At 47.1% G+C, this 16,206-nt stretch overlaps 1 protein-coding gene across 1 annotated transcript in view; it reads left to right on the forward strand.

Annotated features, from left to right (window-relative positions):
• The window catches only part of ITSN1 (intersectin 1), a 209,368-nt gene extending 198,757 nt beyond the window's left edge, over positions 1 to 10,611 (forward strand). Inside the window, exons 36-40 of the mRNA XM_027583377.2 lie at positions 206 to 327; positions 1,362 to 1,444; positions 1,759 to 1,842; positions 2,593 to 2,766; positions 4,862 to 10,611. Of these exons, the coding sequence (XP_027439178.1) occupies positions 206 to 327; positions 1,362 to 1,444; positions 1,759 to 1,842; positions 2,593 to 2,766; positions 4,862 to 5,010 (612 nt within the window). The 3' untranslated portion in view covers positions 5,011 to 10,611. The remainder of the gene's footprint in view (positions 1 to 205; positions 328 to 1,361; positions 1,445 to 1,758; positions 1,843 to 2,592; positions 2,767 to 4,861) is intronic.
• Positions 10,612 to 16,206: the final 5,595 nt, after the last annotated feature.

The raw sequence follows: 16,206 nt of genomic DNA on the forward strand, positions 1-16,206 counted from the left end.
TCCCTATTTATAGTTTGTAATACATGATATTGATATTAACACAAAATCATTATTCCAGTAGAATTTACTGGAACGCGCACACACATGCACACGCACAGACACACTCAGTTTAGTTTATTGGAACATTAGCTCACACACATTCATTGTTCACTGAAACACGCAGAATCCCAGTCTGGTTTTATAATGGCTATGCATTGTTTTTCAGCCTATTTTCCTAAATGAGGTTCTAGTAAAATTACCCACCGACCCTTCTGGAGATGAGCCCATCTTCCACATCTCCCATATTGACCGAGTCTACACCCTTCGAGCCGAAAGCATAAATGAAAGGTAAGACCTGCCACCTCCCGGGGCCCCGGGGCCCCACCTGCAGCGCCCAGGGCCCCACCGGGTGCTGGACGCAAGGAGGACATTTAATTAATCAGCAGGTCCCAAGATTTCTTGAGTTGCAGTACCATGACCTCTGGCTGGAGGGGGTAGGAGGGAAGTCTTAATACTTTTCTAGAGCCTCTCAAAAGTTTAACACATGGCATGAATTTTTCAAAATAAAAGGAATTGAAACTAATTTTGCTTGCGAATTTCTTTAAAAGGCATTTTCCTCATTCTTTGAGATCACGTTTCCTAAGGTTTCCCAGGTGGCAGAAGCCAATAGGAAGGTGATTTGGGGATTAATGGGAACCCCTCAAGCCCGACCCCGTCCTCAGCTGGCTTACTTGGACAGATGTTCTGGATCTCAGAGCAAGGGGGTATTTTGCTTCAATCGTGTATTCAAGACTCTGCCTTAGAGCCAAATGAAATAGATCTTTTCTGAAGGGTGAACTTGACAGAAGGCCAGCAACATTCCAAAGAACATTCATGCCAAGCAAGAAAATTGGCCAAAGTTATCATGCAGATGGGTCTCTGAAAATGAAGGAGAAAGCATTATGCCAAAGTGCTTCTCCCAGAGTGTGTTTGCTTTGCTATGTAAAGAGCCTTCCTCTCTGGGAAATGGTTTTGTCCTTCCCTTGGATGGTTTAGTGAGAGAGATCCTTCTGGCCTTCTTCGGGGAGGCAAATACGGGATGCTTTTCAATAAGGGAGGAGGGAGTTGCACGCCAACATCTCCAGGACAGCATCTATCTGCCACGGGGACACCAAGGCCAAGGCAGGTCTCGAATACATCAATAAAAATGTCACTCATCCCTTCTTTATTAATGGTAGGAATAATCACTGGCACCTTTTGACCCAAAACCGGACTTTCTTTCCCAGCCTTTGTTGTTAAGAGCCAAGGAACAAAGCAGGTAGGATCCTGAAGGCTGAGTTCGAAGCCCCGAAAACTTTTTCCTGAGTTCTGTTTGGCACCTTTCTGTCTTTTTTCTTCCCAAGGACTGCCTGGGTGCAGAAAATCAAAGCTGCTTCAGAACTCTATATAGAGACCGAGAAAAAGAAACGGGAGAAGGCGTACCTGGGTATGCATCGCTCAGCGGCATGGCCCGTGTGTCCTGCCAAGCTGGGGCACCAAAGTTTGGGCCCAGAGTCCTTGGAACTGGAAAGATGGGCCTGGAGGGGGAGGCGGGGCCTGAGAATGGATGGAAGTCGGGGAGAGGGAGAGCGGGATGCAGGATGAGGGTGGAGCGTAAATTCCAGGAACCAGGAAGCCAGCGTGTAAGGGGGAGACGGGGGGTGGGGTGGGGGGCAGCTTCATGAAGTTGATCTGAGGCCAGCAGGGGTGGGAAAGGTGTTTCAGTGAAGGCATCTTGTGTTCTTCTTCCTGCCATCACAGTCCGCTCCCAAAGGGCAACAGGTATCGGAAGATTGATGGTGAACGTTGTTGAAGGCATTGAGCTGAAACCCTGTCGGTCACACGGTAAGGACCCCAAATTCCCTCCAGTATGGGGTAGTGGCGGAAGTCTTTTCTGTAAGCCCCCAGCCAGCTTTACGTCAAACGTGCTATTTCCATGACCCTAAATTTCCTTCCAGAATTGGTCTTCCTAATACTTGTTAAAAACCCAGAGTGGTTTTTTTTTTTTCTTTCTTGATTTAATCCTTCCCACCATTTTGCTTTTCAGAGAGATCTGAGTGGTTGCCATTTCACGGTGGATGTGATGCAATCTAAGCCTCTAGCAAGGAGACTGGAAAGGCCTAGTTTTAAAGTCCATTAATCTAATGATTTAAGTGTTATAAATATTTAAGTATCATAGTTTAAGTGTGTGATGCTGAATGGTGGGAGTTTTCACTCAGATTCTCCATTTTTTAAAAAAGATTTTATTTATTTATTTGAGAGAGAGAGAGGGAGAGCAAGCATATAAGCAGGGGGAAGGGCAGAGGGAGAGAGAGAGAGAGAAGCATACTCTCCACTGAGCAGGGAGCCCGACGTGGGGCTTGATCCCAGGACTCTGGGATCATGCCCTGAGCTGCAGGCAGATGCTTAACCAACTGAGCCACCAGGTGCCCCTAGATTCTCCATTTTATGCCATTTATCAAATGTGGCTATGGGGAGAGGTAAAAATGAGGGGTATGGAGGGAAATTGCTGCCCACCGTGGCGAGGACCCTGCCATGCCATGCCCAGGAGAGCCTGCAGCCAGGCACGAGTCCAGCAGACTCTATCCACTCTAGGAAAGAGTAACCCGTACTGTGAGGTGACCATGGGCTCCCAGTGTCACATCACCAAGACCATTCAGGACACTCTGAATCCCAAGTGGAATTCCAACTGCCAGTTCTTCATCAAAGACCTGGAGCAGGAGGTCCTGTGCATCACCGTGTTTGAGAGGGACCAGTTCTCTCCAGATGGTGAGTAGAGAATGGCCCCCTGAGGTGTCCTTCCTCCTTCCCTGTCACTCAACTTTCGTGGGTAAATTGCTTCCTATCTGGGAACTTGGTGCCCAGAATTTTTTGGCTTCCCTCCGGAGAGATGAGGTTGGCATAAGACAAGACTCAACCTCTCCTAGACAGAGGCCTTCACCAATGCTGTGGCATCTAGGGAGAAGGTGGACAAAACGTGCTTGGTCCAGAGTGGTCCAGCTGCCTTAGACAAAGACCATCATGGTCCCATGCTTCCCCAAAGCAAGCGACTACAACAAAGGCTATCCCTCAAAGTCTCAGCCCAGGCCTTGAGTTCTTGGCCAAAAGCCACGGTGATAATGGATAAGCCAGCTGAGCAAGAAGAACGTCAGCCCACAACGGGTGTGGCAAGAATCAGTCGGTGCCCTTTGGGTGATGCGTCTGGTTTAATCGAAGGGATGGAATCATGTTGGAAGCATATTCCTCCAACCAGCTTCCCGTTTCTGCTGTGAGCCTGGAAAAGCAGGGGTCTGGCCAATGATTCTGAGAAACTCTCTCTTCCTCACCCAATAAAAATCAGACAGTACATTTAAAGATGACAGTCTCAGTTATATTCAAAGAGTATAGTTAAGTGGTAGGAGTGAGGGATTATTGCTAGTGTATGATCTGTGCGAGGCTTAAATTGTTCCATGTGGCTTTTGGCTTTTAATACTTTTATATGAATTATCTCATTGTGAGTTAGGCACCTTTATTTATGGTCCGAAGACAGGCACGTAGCTGGCTAAATGTTAGAGCATTGCCCAGAACAGTCTCTCACACCTGGGCTCCTACTGCGTTTCACTGTCAGTTTTTATTCTGACAAGTGAAGGTTTGAGACTGGATGGTTGTCATGGTTGTTTTAAATAGTGAAATATCATGACACAGTGTTTGACTCCACTAGGGTATAAATCGAAAATCCTCATGTTGTTCTTATAGCAGAGATTATTTCCACGAAATGAGCATAGGGACAAAATTAAGCCGTATCTGTACACCGGAAAAATTCCCACATCTTATTTTTTGAAGCTTATTTATTTATTTTTAGCGATCTCTACACCCAACATGGGGCTCGAACTCATGACCCCAAGATCAAGAGTCTCATGCTCTTCCGACTGAGCCAGCCAGGCACCCCCAATTCCCACATTTTATTTTATTTTTTAAAGATTTTTTTAAATGTATTTATTTGAGAGAGAGAGTGGGTGGGGGAGCACAAGCAGGAGGAGCAACAGAGAGAGAGGGAGAAGCAGGCTTTCTGCCGAGCAGGGAGCCCGACACGGGGCTCGATCCCAGGACCCTGAGATCATGACCTGAGCCGAAGGCAGATGCTTAGCAACTGAGCCACCCAGGCGCCCCTAATTCTCACATTTTAAATGGGCCCCTGAAAGAAGGCTATTTCCTGTACAGGAGCATACATAGTATATTCCAGTAAATAATTCCTAAATGAATAAATGAAGGAATTATGGTCTGGAGGCCCATTTAACACCATCCTGTAATTGCCTAACATTTAAAACATGTTCAAATATATTCACATCTGCTCTTCTACTGATGCTCAATATTTGATGAAAAGTGGTGTCGAGAGCGCCGAGCCTGCAGCCTCTTCTCCCACACCTCGAATTTGCTCTCTGGCTCATGCAGGGGGCATAGGAAGGAGCAGCCCTCGCTCACCGTCCCTGACTTTTCTGAAAAGGATGTGACATCATGAAGTGGCCTCCCAACCCAGGGAGATATTACTTTCCGATCTTTGTGCAGCTGACAGGACGTCTGGGGTTGCCTTCCCTCCCGGGACTCGGAGGTCCCCAGGTGTGGGAAAAGTCATAGTCTGCGTTTTTGCCTACATTCTTCTAGACTCACCTTTGTCCCCACCCTAGTGTCCTTTCCTCTTTTTTGCCTTGTACTCCATTTAAAAATTACGCTCTGTCATTGTAGTTCATGGATTCCTGTAAACGGACCTCACTCCCTTTTGGAAGAAGCGAATTTCTCAATTTGCTGAGAAATTCCTAATATGCCAAACACGTGCCTCGAAGTAAAGGAATTCTCTCTTTGAGCAGGGTGTTTTTTCTCCTTGCAGATTTTTTGGGTCGGACAGAGATCCGTGTGGCCGACATCAAGAAGGACCAGGGTTCCAAGGGTCCAGTTACAAAGTGTCTCCTGCTACACGAAGTTCCCACAGGAGAGATTGTGGTCCGCTTGGACCTGCAGTTGTTTGATGAGCCATAGGGAGTGGGCCCAGGGTGTGCTTGGCCGAGTTCCAGCCCGCGGCGGCAGGTGCAATCTGGAAGTGGTGTGGCTTACCTAAGACCACCGTTTTGACGTTCAGCCACGGGGCAATGGGACAGTGAAGACAGGCCCCTCAAAACTTCTAGGAATAATTCTCGACAATCCTTCCCCCACCCCCAAACAACTTCCCATTTTATGAAACAAAACTGTGTCTTCCTTTGTCCTCACTGCTGGTCTCAGCATGGCTTCTAGGGGCTTTGAAATCCCAGAGCCCCCAGCTAGGTTCAGTTGGGAGTCTGGTCCATCCCTGGGCCTGAGGCGTGGGTCTGGTTACTGTAAACTAGATTTATAAATGCAATGTCTTCTGTATTTTTGGAGAACTCATGTAACACTCCTATTTCTTATCTCCACCAGTCCCCAAATAGGCCCCTTGATCTATAATGCCTAGTCCTTCGTGTGTTTAGAAATAATTATGAAGGTCCTGCCACTGCTCCAGAATCTCATTTCCCCACTGGGACCTTGTTTGAAATGCTGCCCTGGACATGATCACTCAGGGAGATGGATGGTCTCCTGATCAGCCAGTGCGCTAGCTCTTTGAAGAGCTGGTCCATGGAAGATTCTAGCAGGGACATTGTTAGAGCCATTCCAGTCCCCTCCACGTCTTTTATTGATAGAAGCCAGTGAAAACTATCACTAGCTACTATCAGGTGATTCAGTTTTGATTTCCAGTATGCTTGGAAGATGGCTAAGGAAGCTTGTTATCTACAAAGTTAGATTCTGCTGGATTAGATCGTCACAGGTCACCTGAAAGGCTACTTTACAATGTCAGCGAGTCCTGGTTGCCAGCCCAGTTGGAAAATTCTCTTTGGCTTGGAGGTCCTGTGATTTTTTTTCCTAACAGGAGTAATTGCTGGTGACCAGCTCTGAGCCTCTTTTCGCTTAAATGTGCTGGGTCCTGAATGTCATGGGAAATTCCAGCAGCTGTCTTTGCTCTGTTCCCAAGAAAGACGTCCCCAGGACGTGAAAAAGAAAACTGACCGTCTGGAAGTGGGGTGGAAAGAGGTGAAGGAACTCCATTATGTGGTGGGGAAAAGGCTCTAGGAACAACCAAGCCTCACAAATCAGGGGAGGAAGACCTAAGACCCTCTCCCAACCTCTTCCACACACAAACCAACCCCTCAGTAATGGAAATACATGTGCTTGTTGCCAGAGTCCAGAGTGTATGACCATGTGCCAAGCTGTTTGGTTTGAGTTCTTTGATTTTTTCCCCCCCTTCAACGCCAGGAGATAGGCTGGTTAACTGGATAATAACTTGATTTGCTAATGAAAAGTGTGGATCGTATTTTGTTTGCATGTGAATGTCCTCCTAATCCCAGTTTGTCGTGGTCGTGAAATGTTCTTTGCATGTTCTCTTGGTACTGGAGTCTAGCTTTCCTGTGTTAGACGGTGTTCTCTTTGACTGTAGGTCCTTAGAATTTAACTAGGGTTGTAGAAGTGCTTTATAAAGGGTAGCATCAACATAGTGGCCGAGCCCCCACTTTGCTGGGAACCGAATGCGTAGTGTCATAATTTCCCATAGGAGCCCTGTCATATTTCAAGCGATTTTGAAAAGTGTGTGTGTTAGAAAGGGCAACAAAGTTTACATTTCATACTTTTAAGAAACACTTTATTATTTATTTATTGAAGTTAGAGTAGAATTTTGTATCAAGAACAACAGACAAGTATTTTTTAAAACAGATACACCCTTCAGTTAGAAACTTTCAACTGAACACTGTTACAGACCCAGTTTAACTTCAGGCATGCGTTTGTTTACCACTCCCCAGAAGAAAATATAGTTAGAATACTTTAAGTTTATATTTTCTGACATTGTTAAGAAACTGTGTGAAATTAAATCTATAAATAGACATAACAACTCACGCTTTCCTCTTTCTATAACCAATCCAGTTTGTTCAGTGTATTTATGAAAAACATGTTCTACGGTAGAGACAAAATGTATGTGATGGGTAAATGGGGTAGTATTGGATCACCATTCCAATCCCTTTCCTTCTGGGAGGGAGACCTTTTCTTCATTGGCTTTCTTCGTGTGTCATGCTGGTCATCACTATTTACGCAGGTAGGATGTGACGTGCACAGTGACAAGCATCTTGTAACCCTTTCAGGTCTGCGAGGTCACCCGCTCCCAGCGTCCCATGATCAGAATTCATGTAGCAGGAGAAAGCAGCGTGTGTCTTTTTCCCAAGTGACTATTGAGCATCCCTGAGATGTTCTTCCAGGGTAGTAGTTCTGACTTGTGGTGTAATCTGCCCTGCGACCGAGCCTGCATATGGATGAGTTAATCTGGCCCTCAGATCCAGCTGTGACTCAGGAGTCATGTTGGGGGGTTAGAGACATGTAGCCAAGCACCTGGGATCTCCTTGACCTCTATTCTTCCACTTCTGCCTTTTTGGCCGCCTGGGCTACCTTTCAAAGAGATGAAACGTCTCTTTCCAGTAAGCAATCTGTTTCCCAGCTCTGTGCTTCTAAATGCAGGGTGTCTATAGGCCACAGTATCCTGGCATCCTGTTCCCAGCCCTACAGACATCCCTGCAAGCTTCCTTCTCTGAGCTGCACTGACCTCCAGCCCAGCAAGGGGCTTTTCTGCTCACAGCCTGCGTGCCAGGAGCCCTCGGACTGGGGCCTTTTGTAGGCTAGCTCTCCTGAAGGGACAGACCATATCCAGTCCCTCCAGGGCAGGGTGTCTCTGGCTGATACTGTGTCGTCTGGCAGATAGGCAGGCAATAGCATCTCCTGGACCCAGGTCTGCTGTAACCAGGAGAGCCTGGAGGGTGCTGTCCATTCAGACCCCAGGCTTGCCTGACTCTGGAAGGGGGACTCTTCTAGGTGAGGGTCACCGGGGATGCCTGAGAAACTGGGGCCAGGGGATGAGGTGCTGGAGCTGCCAGGGAAGGGTGATTGCAGGTCTGACGTCCAAGACCAGGCAGGTGGGCTGTCTCTCCGGGACCTGGCTGGTGCAATCATAAGCCACTGACCATACAGAGTGGGAGTGTTCTAGAATCCAGTGGGGTTGGAGAACAAGGGAGGAACGGATGAGGTGCTTCCGGTTTTATTCGAAAGGGTGGAGATTTGGGAGTATATTTTAGAGCTTGGCGCTACTTTGTAGAAGGAGAAAAAGCCTTCTCTCTCTCTCTACTCCAAATAGCTTTTTTGAGTTGGGTGGACTTTTTGATTCCTAAGAAGAAAATTGTTTTTGCGTGTAACAACTTGAAGAATTTCCACTGGAAACAGCTAGTAGGTTTTTAAATTTTATTTCACGTGCTTTCTTTCCTTTTATTTTATTTTGACTGCCTTCTTTTTTTGAGGTTGGAGATGAACCTTCCTGCAGACCGGAGCACTTGGAAATGGACACCGGCATACTTTAGAGGTAGCGGGGTCATTTCCAACTTGCGGTGAATGTGAGGTTGGCAGAGGGTCTGCTTACTCCAGGTGGACCTGCTCTCTAATTTAGAGGCTCCTGTGCTGGAAGGTGAGGTGAGGAAAACAAAGGATCCTGGATGTTCCTTCTTTGCTTTCTGGCATAGGAACCTGAGTTCCTACCAAGGAAAAGCCTAGTTGGCAGCATCAGAAACCAGTGACGTGGTGAAGCCCTCAGACGCTGTTGTCGGAGCTGCCCTATGAGGTATTTGGTCAAAGTCACACCTCCTTCTGTTCCTACCCTGAGGTGCTGACATGCCCCTTCCTGCCGGGAATGGCCCAGGTCAGCAGCCAAGACTCTCCTGGCAGTGCCCTGAGCCATGTTTGGTGGGGGCCGCTTCATATCCTGTAAATCAAGTTGGCGTGTTGATTGTACTTGGAAAACAGCCGTTTATTTGAGCGAGAGGAAAGGAAAGTTCTAGAACTCCCCTTTCCTCACCTTGCCTGGTGTCAGATCCAGGATGTGTTTGTAGGTCATCCAGCTTGGTTAAGGTACATCACCTGACATGTGTAGGAGCCAGAATCTATTCCTGATAAGCATGGAAATCTTACTCCACGGCAAGGCTAGAAACGTCTATCAGCTCTCTCTCTCGAGAGCATTAAAACCCAGATGCCACCATCTGGGTTGGGAAGTCTTATCTCTGGGTTGTGATCTCTTAGTATGAGTCAGTAATGCTAATAGCATACTGTTCTGATTCAGGGAGTCTCCATCCTGCTCCAGGCCACTGTCTTAGGGACTGGGAGGTGGACGGGAGGGGCCTGCCTCTGTGGTTTTGGTAGCCTAGTTGTGGATCTGATTTTACGTTATTTAACACCCAATGCTTGTAAAAATTCATCTCCACCTCTAAATAATTATATCAGTGGCAGGCAGATCAGTTCCTCCGTGAAGAGGAACCCTCATTGCTCTGGCCTTGGGGATCTAGATAACACACACATAATAGAGTGATTTTTTTTGGACACTATATGTGATTGTCGTATTTCAGGGTAAATTTGCTCCTACTGTATGTCAGGGATTTTGTGAGTTGTTTTTAATAGGATTCTGTTCTACTTTCTATACCAGCTTCTATTGTTACTATCATCTGAATTGTGTGACTATTTTAGTATTGAAAGCCCACCAAGTAAAACTGTGCTCAGAAGTGGGCTCATTTGGTCAGCCTTGAAAAAAAAAATGGAGCGTTTCTCTGATATTTCCTGAGAACTAACCAGTAACCAGGGTTTCTTTTTATGCAGTGGAAGGAATAGAGATTTTTTTTCTTCTAGGGACACTGGTTTTGTACTTTTATCATTTAAAAAAAATAACATTCCCGTGTGGCTGTTTCTAAAACCCCGTTCCTCTGCATTTCTCCTCTTATGCTCAAATAGCTTACTTCCTCCTGTTTTTCTGTCTAAAAAGAAGGGGGTCCCTCTGGCAGAGGGTGATCGGGGACCCAGAGAAAGGGGGGGCGGTGGCTTGGCAGCGTCCGGTGGAGGAGCCCGCGGCTGCCCTTCTACCCACTGTCGCCGCCAGGGGGCGATCTCCCTGCTGGAAACCTGAGGGTCCCCGGGGGCCTTGTTCTCCAACCCCACTGGATTCTAGAACACTCCCACTCTGGATCCCGGGGTGCTGGCTCCCTCTACTGCGGCTCTCGAGCAAATCCCGGGGGCAGCTCGAGGATGGTGAGACTGGAGGCGGGAGAGGGCAGGACGTTGGCGGCAGGCGTGGGCCGGGAACTCAGCGCTCCCGGGGTACCTAGTGAGCCCTTTGCCGCTGTCTGCTGCTGGGGCTGGGGCTGGCCCGGGGGGCGGAGGGGGTCTTTGGCCTTCCCACCGTTCCTGCGTCTGCTTTGTGAAAGCCCCTCCCTGAGATTCAGCCTCCCCGGGGGTCTTGGGTGTAAGTTGGAGGTGTCCCCCACTGTCCCCCCCCTCCAGGAGGCGCCCTCTCCCACTAGGGTTCTAGAAGTCAGGTCTTCTCTACTGGGACTTCCCAAATTTCAGATGCAGAGAACTGGTGGGGGACACAGAAGCTAATTGTGTGGGGGGTGTGGGAGGTGTGTGTGAGCGGATGAGTGTGTGTGGTGTGAGTGTGTATGTATATGGTGTGTATGAGAGTGTGAGTGTGGTGTGTGCGAATGTGGTATATGTGTGGCAGTGTGTGTGGTGTTGAGTATGGGGTGTGTGTGGTCTGTGGTGTGTGTGGTATGTGTGTGAGGAGAGTATGAGTGTGAGTGTGTGACAGTATCTGTGGTGTGTGTGTGTGGTGTGTGACAATGTGTGGTGTGTGTGTGTGAGAGTGTGTGTGTGGTCTGGGAGAGGAAAGTATGAGTGTGAGTGTGACTGTGTGGTGTGTGTGTAAATGTGTATGGTGTGTATGTGAGAGGGTGCGTGTGGTTTGCTGAGTGTGTGTTTAAGAGTGTGTGGTGTGTGAGAGTATGAGTGTGTGGTGTGTGAGTGTGTGGTGTGTGAGAGGAGAGTATGAGTGTGAGACTGTGGTGTGTGTGAGTGTGTGTGTAGTCTGGTGTGTGAGACTGTGTGGTGCATGTGGTATGTGTGTGTGGTGTGCACCTGAGTGTGTGTGCACGTGATATGTGTGTGTTTGTGTGTCACCAGGAGAAATGAAGATACGTGGATTGCACAAGGAGACAGATGGGTCTGACTCTCCCATTGTTGCTCTCAGGCCCCACTACGAAATGAAAACTCGAGGCCCCTTGTTGAAAATTATTAAGAATTGGGAGGCGGTGACAGCAGAGAATTAAGCTCAGCCTGGGCCCTTCTAAGGCCATGGCCCTGTGTGACCGCGCGGCTCCTACGCCCAGGAGGCTGGTCCTGGGCCCGCCGGGCTTTTCCGGTGGTGCTTGCGGCAGGTGGGGCTTCGTCGTCTGTCTTTGGTAAGCCCCCCGGCAGGCTGTGGGGAGCTGGGCTGCGGTACTTTGTAAAATGTCTGCTTTTATTTCACAGGAGCCCAAATGGTCTAGACTAATCAGAGGGTACAAGCCCCGAGCCCCTAGGCAACAGCTGTGCCCCAGGGCCAGAGAGGGAGTCACCTGCCAATCTCTTCGCCCCGCCGCGAGGGTGTGCTGCAAGGTGTCCAGAGGCCTTTGAGCCTTTAACCCATTAATTAGAAATAAAACCCTTCCTTTTGATCATCAGTTGGCCACTGAGGACTTTTCTCCCCTTTCTTGGTAGGACAGAGAGGCTTTTTGAGCCTCTGACTTAAGGGACCATCCAGGTGACAGGGAGGCTGGGGGACGGGCTCATGTCCCTTCCCCGGGGTCTGGACGCTCCTTCGTCCAAGGCCACTCGCTGGAGAGAGAGTTGCGGGGTCCGCACGCAGCTGCGAGGCAGGGCTTCCCAGCTGGGCTCTCCCTGTAGGATGGCATGGATGGCCTTAGAGCCGGGCAAGGTCAGGAAAGAGGAAAAAACCCACTGTGGGAGTAGCCTCCAGGTGTAGAAGCTCCTGGAGGCACATGATCTTGGAATTGATCCTCCTTCCGGGCGCTGGCTGTCGCTTTCTTTCACAAAGCAGCTTCTTGTTTCCTTTTCTTGCACTGGGCTGGACGCTCCAAAACCTTTGCAGTTCTGCTGGCTCTTGGCAAATCAGTCTCATGTCTAGACACACAGAGCAATAATCCTTTCTGTTCCCCAGTTCCATCTGGGATTATAAAGCTTGCTAAGTAAAAATGTTGACAGAAAGTTGCACAGACGTTGCAAATTCATCTTTGTGGACGTGACTGCCTCACTTTGAATGAAATGGCAAATTAGAGCTTTGTTTCTCCGTGTAATGCAATCTTCTACACTACTGAAAGCTCAGAAAATATTTTCTGCAGGCGTTTAATTAACATCGTGCTGGCATTATTTTTCACGAACGAATATTTTGATGGGCATTTTATAAATCAGCATCCTTCAAACATCATCTGCTAAATAGTCACTGTGTCGGAAAGCAGATATTCTGGCAAGATCTTTGGTAATGATATTTACTTTTACACATGTGTTTAAAACACACATTGCCAATAGCCCAAGTGTCTTTGAACTGTGAAGCCAACTTCAGATGATGTCAGCTGAAACCCAGCTAGCTGAAGTCTATACCCTCCCAGCCCCCTTCTTCCTAACTTTGTAACCCTGTGTAGATAGGGAAGTTGGCAATCATGTAGTTCATGTTGTATCGCCTTAGCTACATTAGCTTTGTACCCTCCCATCTATAGGTGGTCAACATATGTGTAAATACATGTATATAGATGAGAAATGTACAACAACAACAAAAAATGTCCTGTGTATGATAATCAGCTCTTGGCATCTGGTTTTCTGCATTTGATACAGTTTCCAGCTAAGAAAAATGCAGAATTCCACTACATAACCTGAAAAAGCTATGCTCTTCAAAAGGTTTGTCTTGAAATCTCTGCTGTGTGTTTATGGGAATGTCCCTGACTAAATGTATATATGGTATGCAAGAGGCTATGCTGGTCAATGTTGCATAAACTAACACAGATTCTGTAGTCGAAATATTTAACTTGTTATTGTAAAATGTGATTTGTCATTGAGAGATTATTTTTCTGTATGTATATGAGAGTATTTTAGGAATCTAATTTAAGTGCATAGAACTATAGAAAAAAAAATTTAAAAACCAGGAGTAGAAAATGCTTAATCAGATTACTTGGGCCCAGCCCAACTAAATTTCTTATATTCAAAAGAAAATCCGAGTTGCGTATGTTAGAAATTCAAAGAAGTAATTTTGGGGGGGGGGGCAGAGAATATGATTAATGGAAGTGAAATGGGTGGTGTGAAAAAATGACAAGTATCCTGTAGCTATGACCTCAGCTGGGACCTTGGTTTGAATAGGTCACATTCTGGAGGGTGGTTGTGTTGGAAGGACAAGAGGTTTGAGAGCCTGTTTCCCATCAGATCCATGTGCCACAGAAGCTTCCAGAAGTTCTGGCAGATTGGTCAGGAATTCCAGACTGAACCAAACACCCTTCTAGAGATTTCAGAACATAAAGGGAGGTGCCCTGCCCCTGACTTCCAGATCACCCTCTACAGCTCTCTTTCTGCATAGATTCGGCATATTCCTTTGGTGGTCGCGTTTTTAACGAAATTTCCTGGAGCATCTTCACCATCCCCACCCGTCGCATAGCTGGCGGGGGCGGGGCGGGTTTTGAAGAACAAAGTGTGGAGTGTCTGGGTTAAGCTGTTTCTGGGCACACAACACAGGCAGTGCCAAGCAGCCTCCTCAGATGCCCTCATGGAGATCCCAGGGATGAGAGGCCTTCCTCCTCTTCTCCTTCCCAGAAAAGGGTGAGAAGTCCAGGCTGCTTCTAGGGGACAGACTGGCCACCAGGAATGTCCCTGCAGGCTCCCTGTGGAGAGATGGAATACACAGTCCCATGAAACTCAACGTCTAAGCCCTCAGCTGAGAGATGCATTCGGGAGTCATTTCAGGAGGTGGCAAGTCGGGGGTCGGCCTCTCCTGACAGACCAGAAGTGACGCAGTGGAGAAAATAGCCTGTTTCTGGGAAGACGGGGGCCCTGCGTCTGGGTCCTTGCCAGGGAGAGCGTAGGGCCGATGGCTTGCGGGGGATTTGCGGGGAGTGTGAGCCTTGGGTTTTCAGCATGTCTTTCAACAGTTAGCTGTGTGCTTCTTGATGCTGCTAACCAACAGTTGGAGTCCCTTTTTGATAAGCCTGAGATTGGGGAACACTGGAGTCCACGTGATTTCCTGGACTTCAGGGGGCGGGAATTTGTGATTTCTGGAAGCTTCCTGGAATCTGTTGAGTCATACAAGGAACCTGCAAATCACCTTGAGGAACTTGGGGGATGTAACTGACTCTGTTCCCACAGGTGGAGCCATTCAGAGATCTTGTTCAAGCTCGGCCTGGGGAGACCATCCCAGGCCAGCCAGCAGAACCAGACGAGCTCTAGTCCATCCGCCCAGCACAGGTGCTGACCTTTCTCAGCACCGTCCGCTCTTGGCTGGGGCAACAATAGGGCTGTGAGTGGGAACGAGTCATCCAGTCAGCTGCTTCTTGGGTCCTAGTTGTCTTGAAAATTTGGGGGACAGGAAAAGCCAGAGCATGAGGGTCCTGCCCAGCAGTGCTTACAAGCCACTCCGGTTAGCCTTTACCTGTTTGGAAGAGAATGTATCAGTCGGACACGAGTCCCTTGTGTTTCTAGTCACAAGTGGGTCACAGTGCTGGTGGCATATTGCTCTCCTCACAACCCTTCCCCGGTGGGGGCGGGAGTCGGGGTGAGACCAGGCCACCCCCCCACCACCCAGCCATGGATGTCCTGTTGACTGTAATATACTTCTGTTGCCAAATAATGGTACTGCTTAATTTTCCATGGAAGGGAGACTATATTGTCTGATATGTAATGTCCATGGAGTTCTAAACATTAGACTCTATTATAAACTGTAGAATTATGTATCTGTCTAAGGTTTGATGAAGCAGGGCCAAAACTTGAGGTTGCTTTTTCGTTTGTTTGTTTAAAAGAAGATGAGGTTAGTTCTGCTGTTTGAGTGTTCCTTTGGCACCCTATTATGTATGAAATGTTTTAAATTTTACTGATTCAGACTATGGTAACTGATTTTTTCTTTTTTCTTAAACTAGTAGCGACATCAATAGATTGCTATTCCTGTGTATCTTGAACCTAAAAAAGAACAATCTCTTCAAAACAGCTCTGTGTTCATTTTGACCTGGATGGTTTAAATTCACATGGTTCATGAATAAAATGAGAAAGCCAACCCTGTCACGGTGGATTATTTTGGGTTCTTTCTGCCCACCTCCCTTCTGAGCAGACAGGAAGCAGATATCTCTGTAAATGGCTTCTCTTCCTGCACTTCCTTCTCCCACGGGTAAGGTTGTAGTCGTGGAAGGAAAACTATGCAAAACCAAACCAAACCAAACCAACAACCCTTCCCATGCTTTCTTCAGACAGATGTTAGTACCAACTAGAACTTGATTTCCCAGTACTGACTACTTCTGAGAGTTTGAGAAGTCTGTGAGGTGTAGGGGAAGAAACACAAGGGGTGCTGACAGGGGAACATAAAGCTAAGATTGTCTTACAAAGACATTCAGAGTATTACTTTGGCTTTCCGAGAAGTTTCCTACACAAACAACGCTGTGTTCAGAACCTTGAGTTTTAACTCTGGGCACCATTAGCAAACCCAACACTGAATTTTGTTGTTATCTGAATTTTAGGGGATGATTTATAGCATTTTCTTGTAATCTGGTTTTAAGGTAATTCTTCCCTATTTCGTCACTGATTTCTCTGAATATGAACCAGTCCTTTAAGCTCTCTGGTTGGCTTGAACACCAGTTGAATTGTTATGGCACGTTAAAAAAAATTTGCACACTAAAATAGCTTGTCTTCACCCTTTTTAAACCAGGAGGCCCCGTTTTTGATAAACATAAAAATCCTATGCCCTTCCCTTGGTTTCTTGAGGTTTAAAAAATAAATTAAATCTCATCATAAACAAAGAAAATATTGCATTTCTTTTCCAAACTACACCTAGTTCTCTCTGAGATTGACAAGGTCCCCCTTGCACAGCTCGGAAGGTGGAAGGAATCGCCGGTGTAAAACATGTTGAATAGATACCTATTTAACCCAATTTAGGAGCCAGCATAATCAAGGAAATATTTTATTCTAGAATATTTATTGTTTTTTCCTAATTATAGAAATATTTGTTAATGCTGAAAATTCAGCAAACACATAAAAGTACAAAGGAAATAAAATCAGTTAATGGAGATATTCTTCTAC

This window comes from Zalophus californianus, chromosome 1 (assembly GCF_009762305.2).
Source record: "Zalophus californianus isolate mZalCal1 chromosome 1, mZalCal1.pri.v2, whole genome shotgun sequence".
NCBI lineage: Eukaryota > Metazoa > Chordata > Mammalia > Carnivora > Otariidae > Zalophus > Zalophus californianus.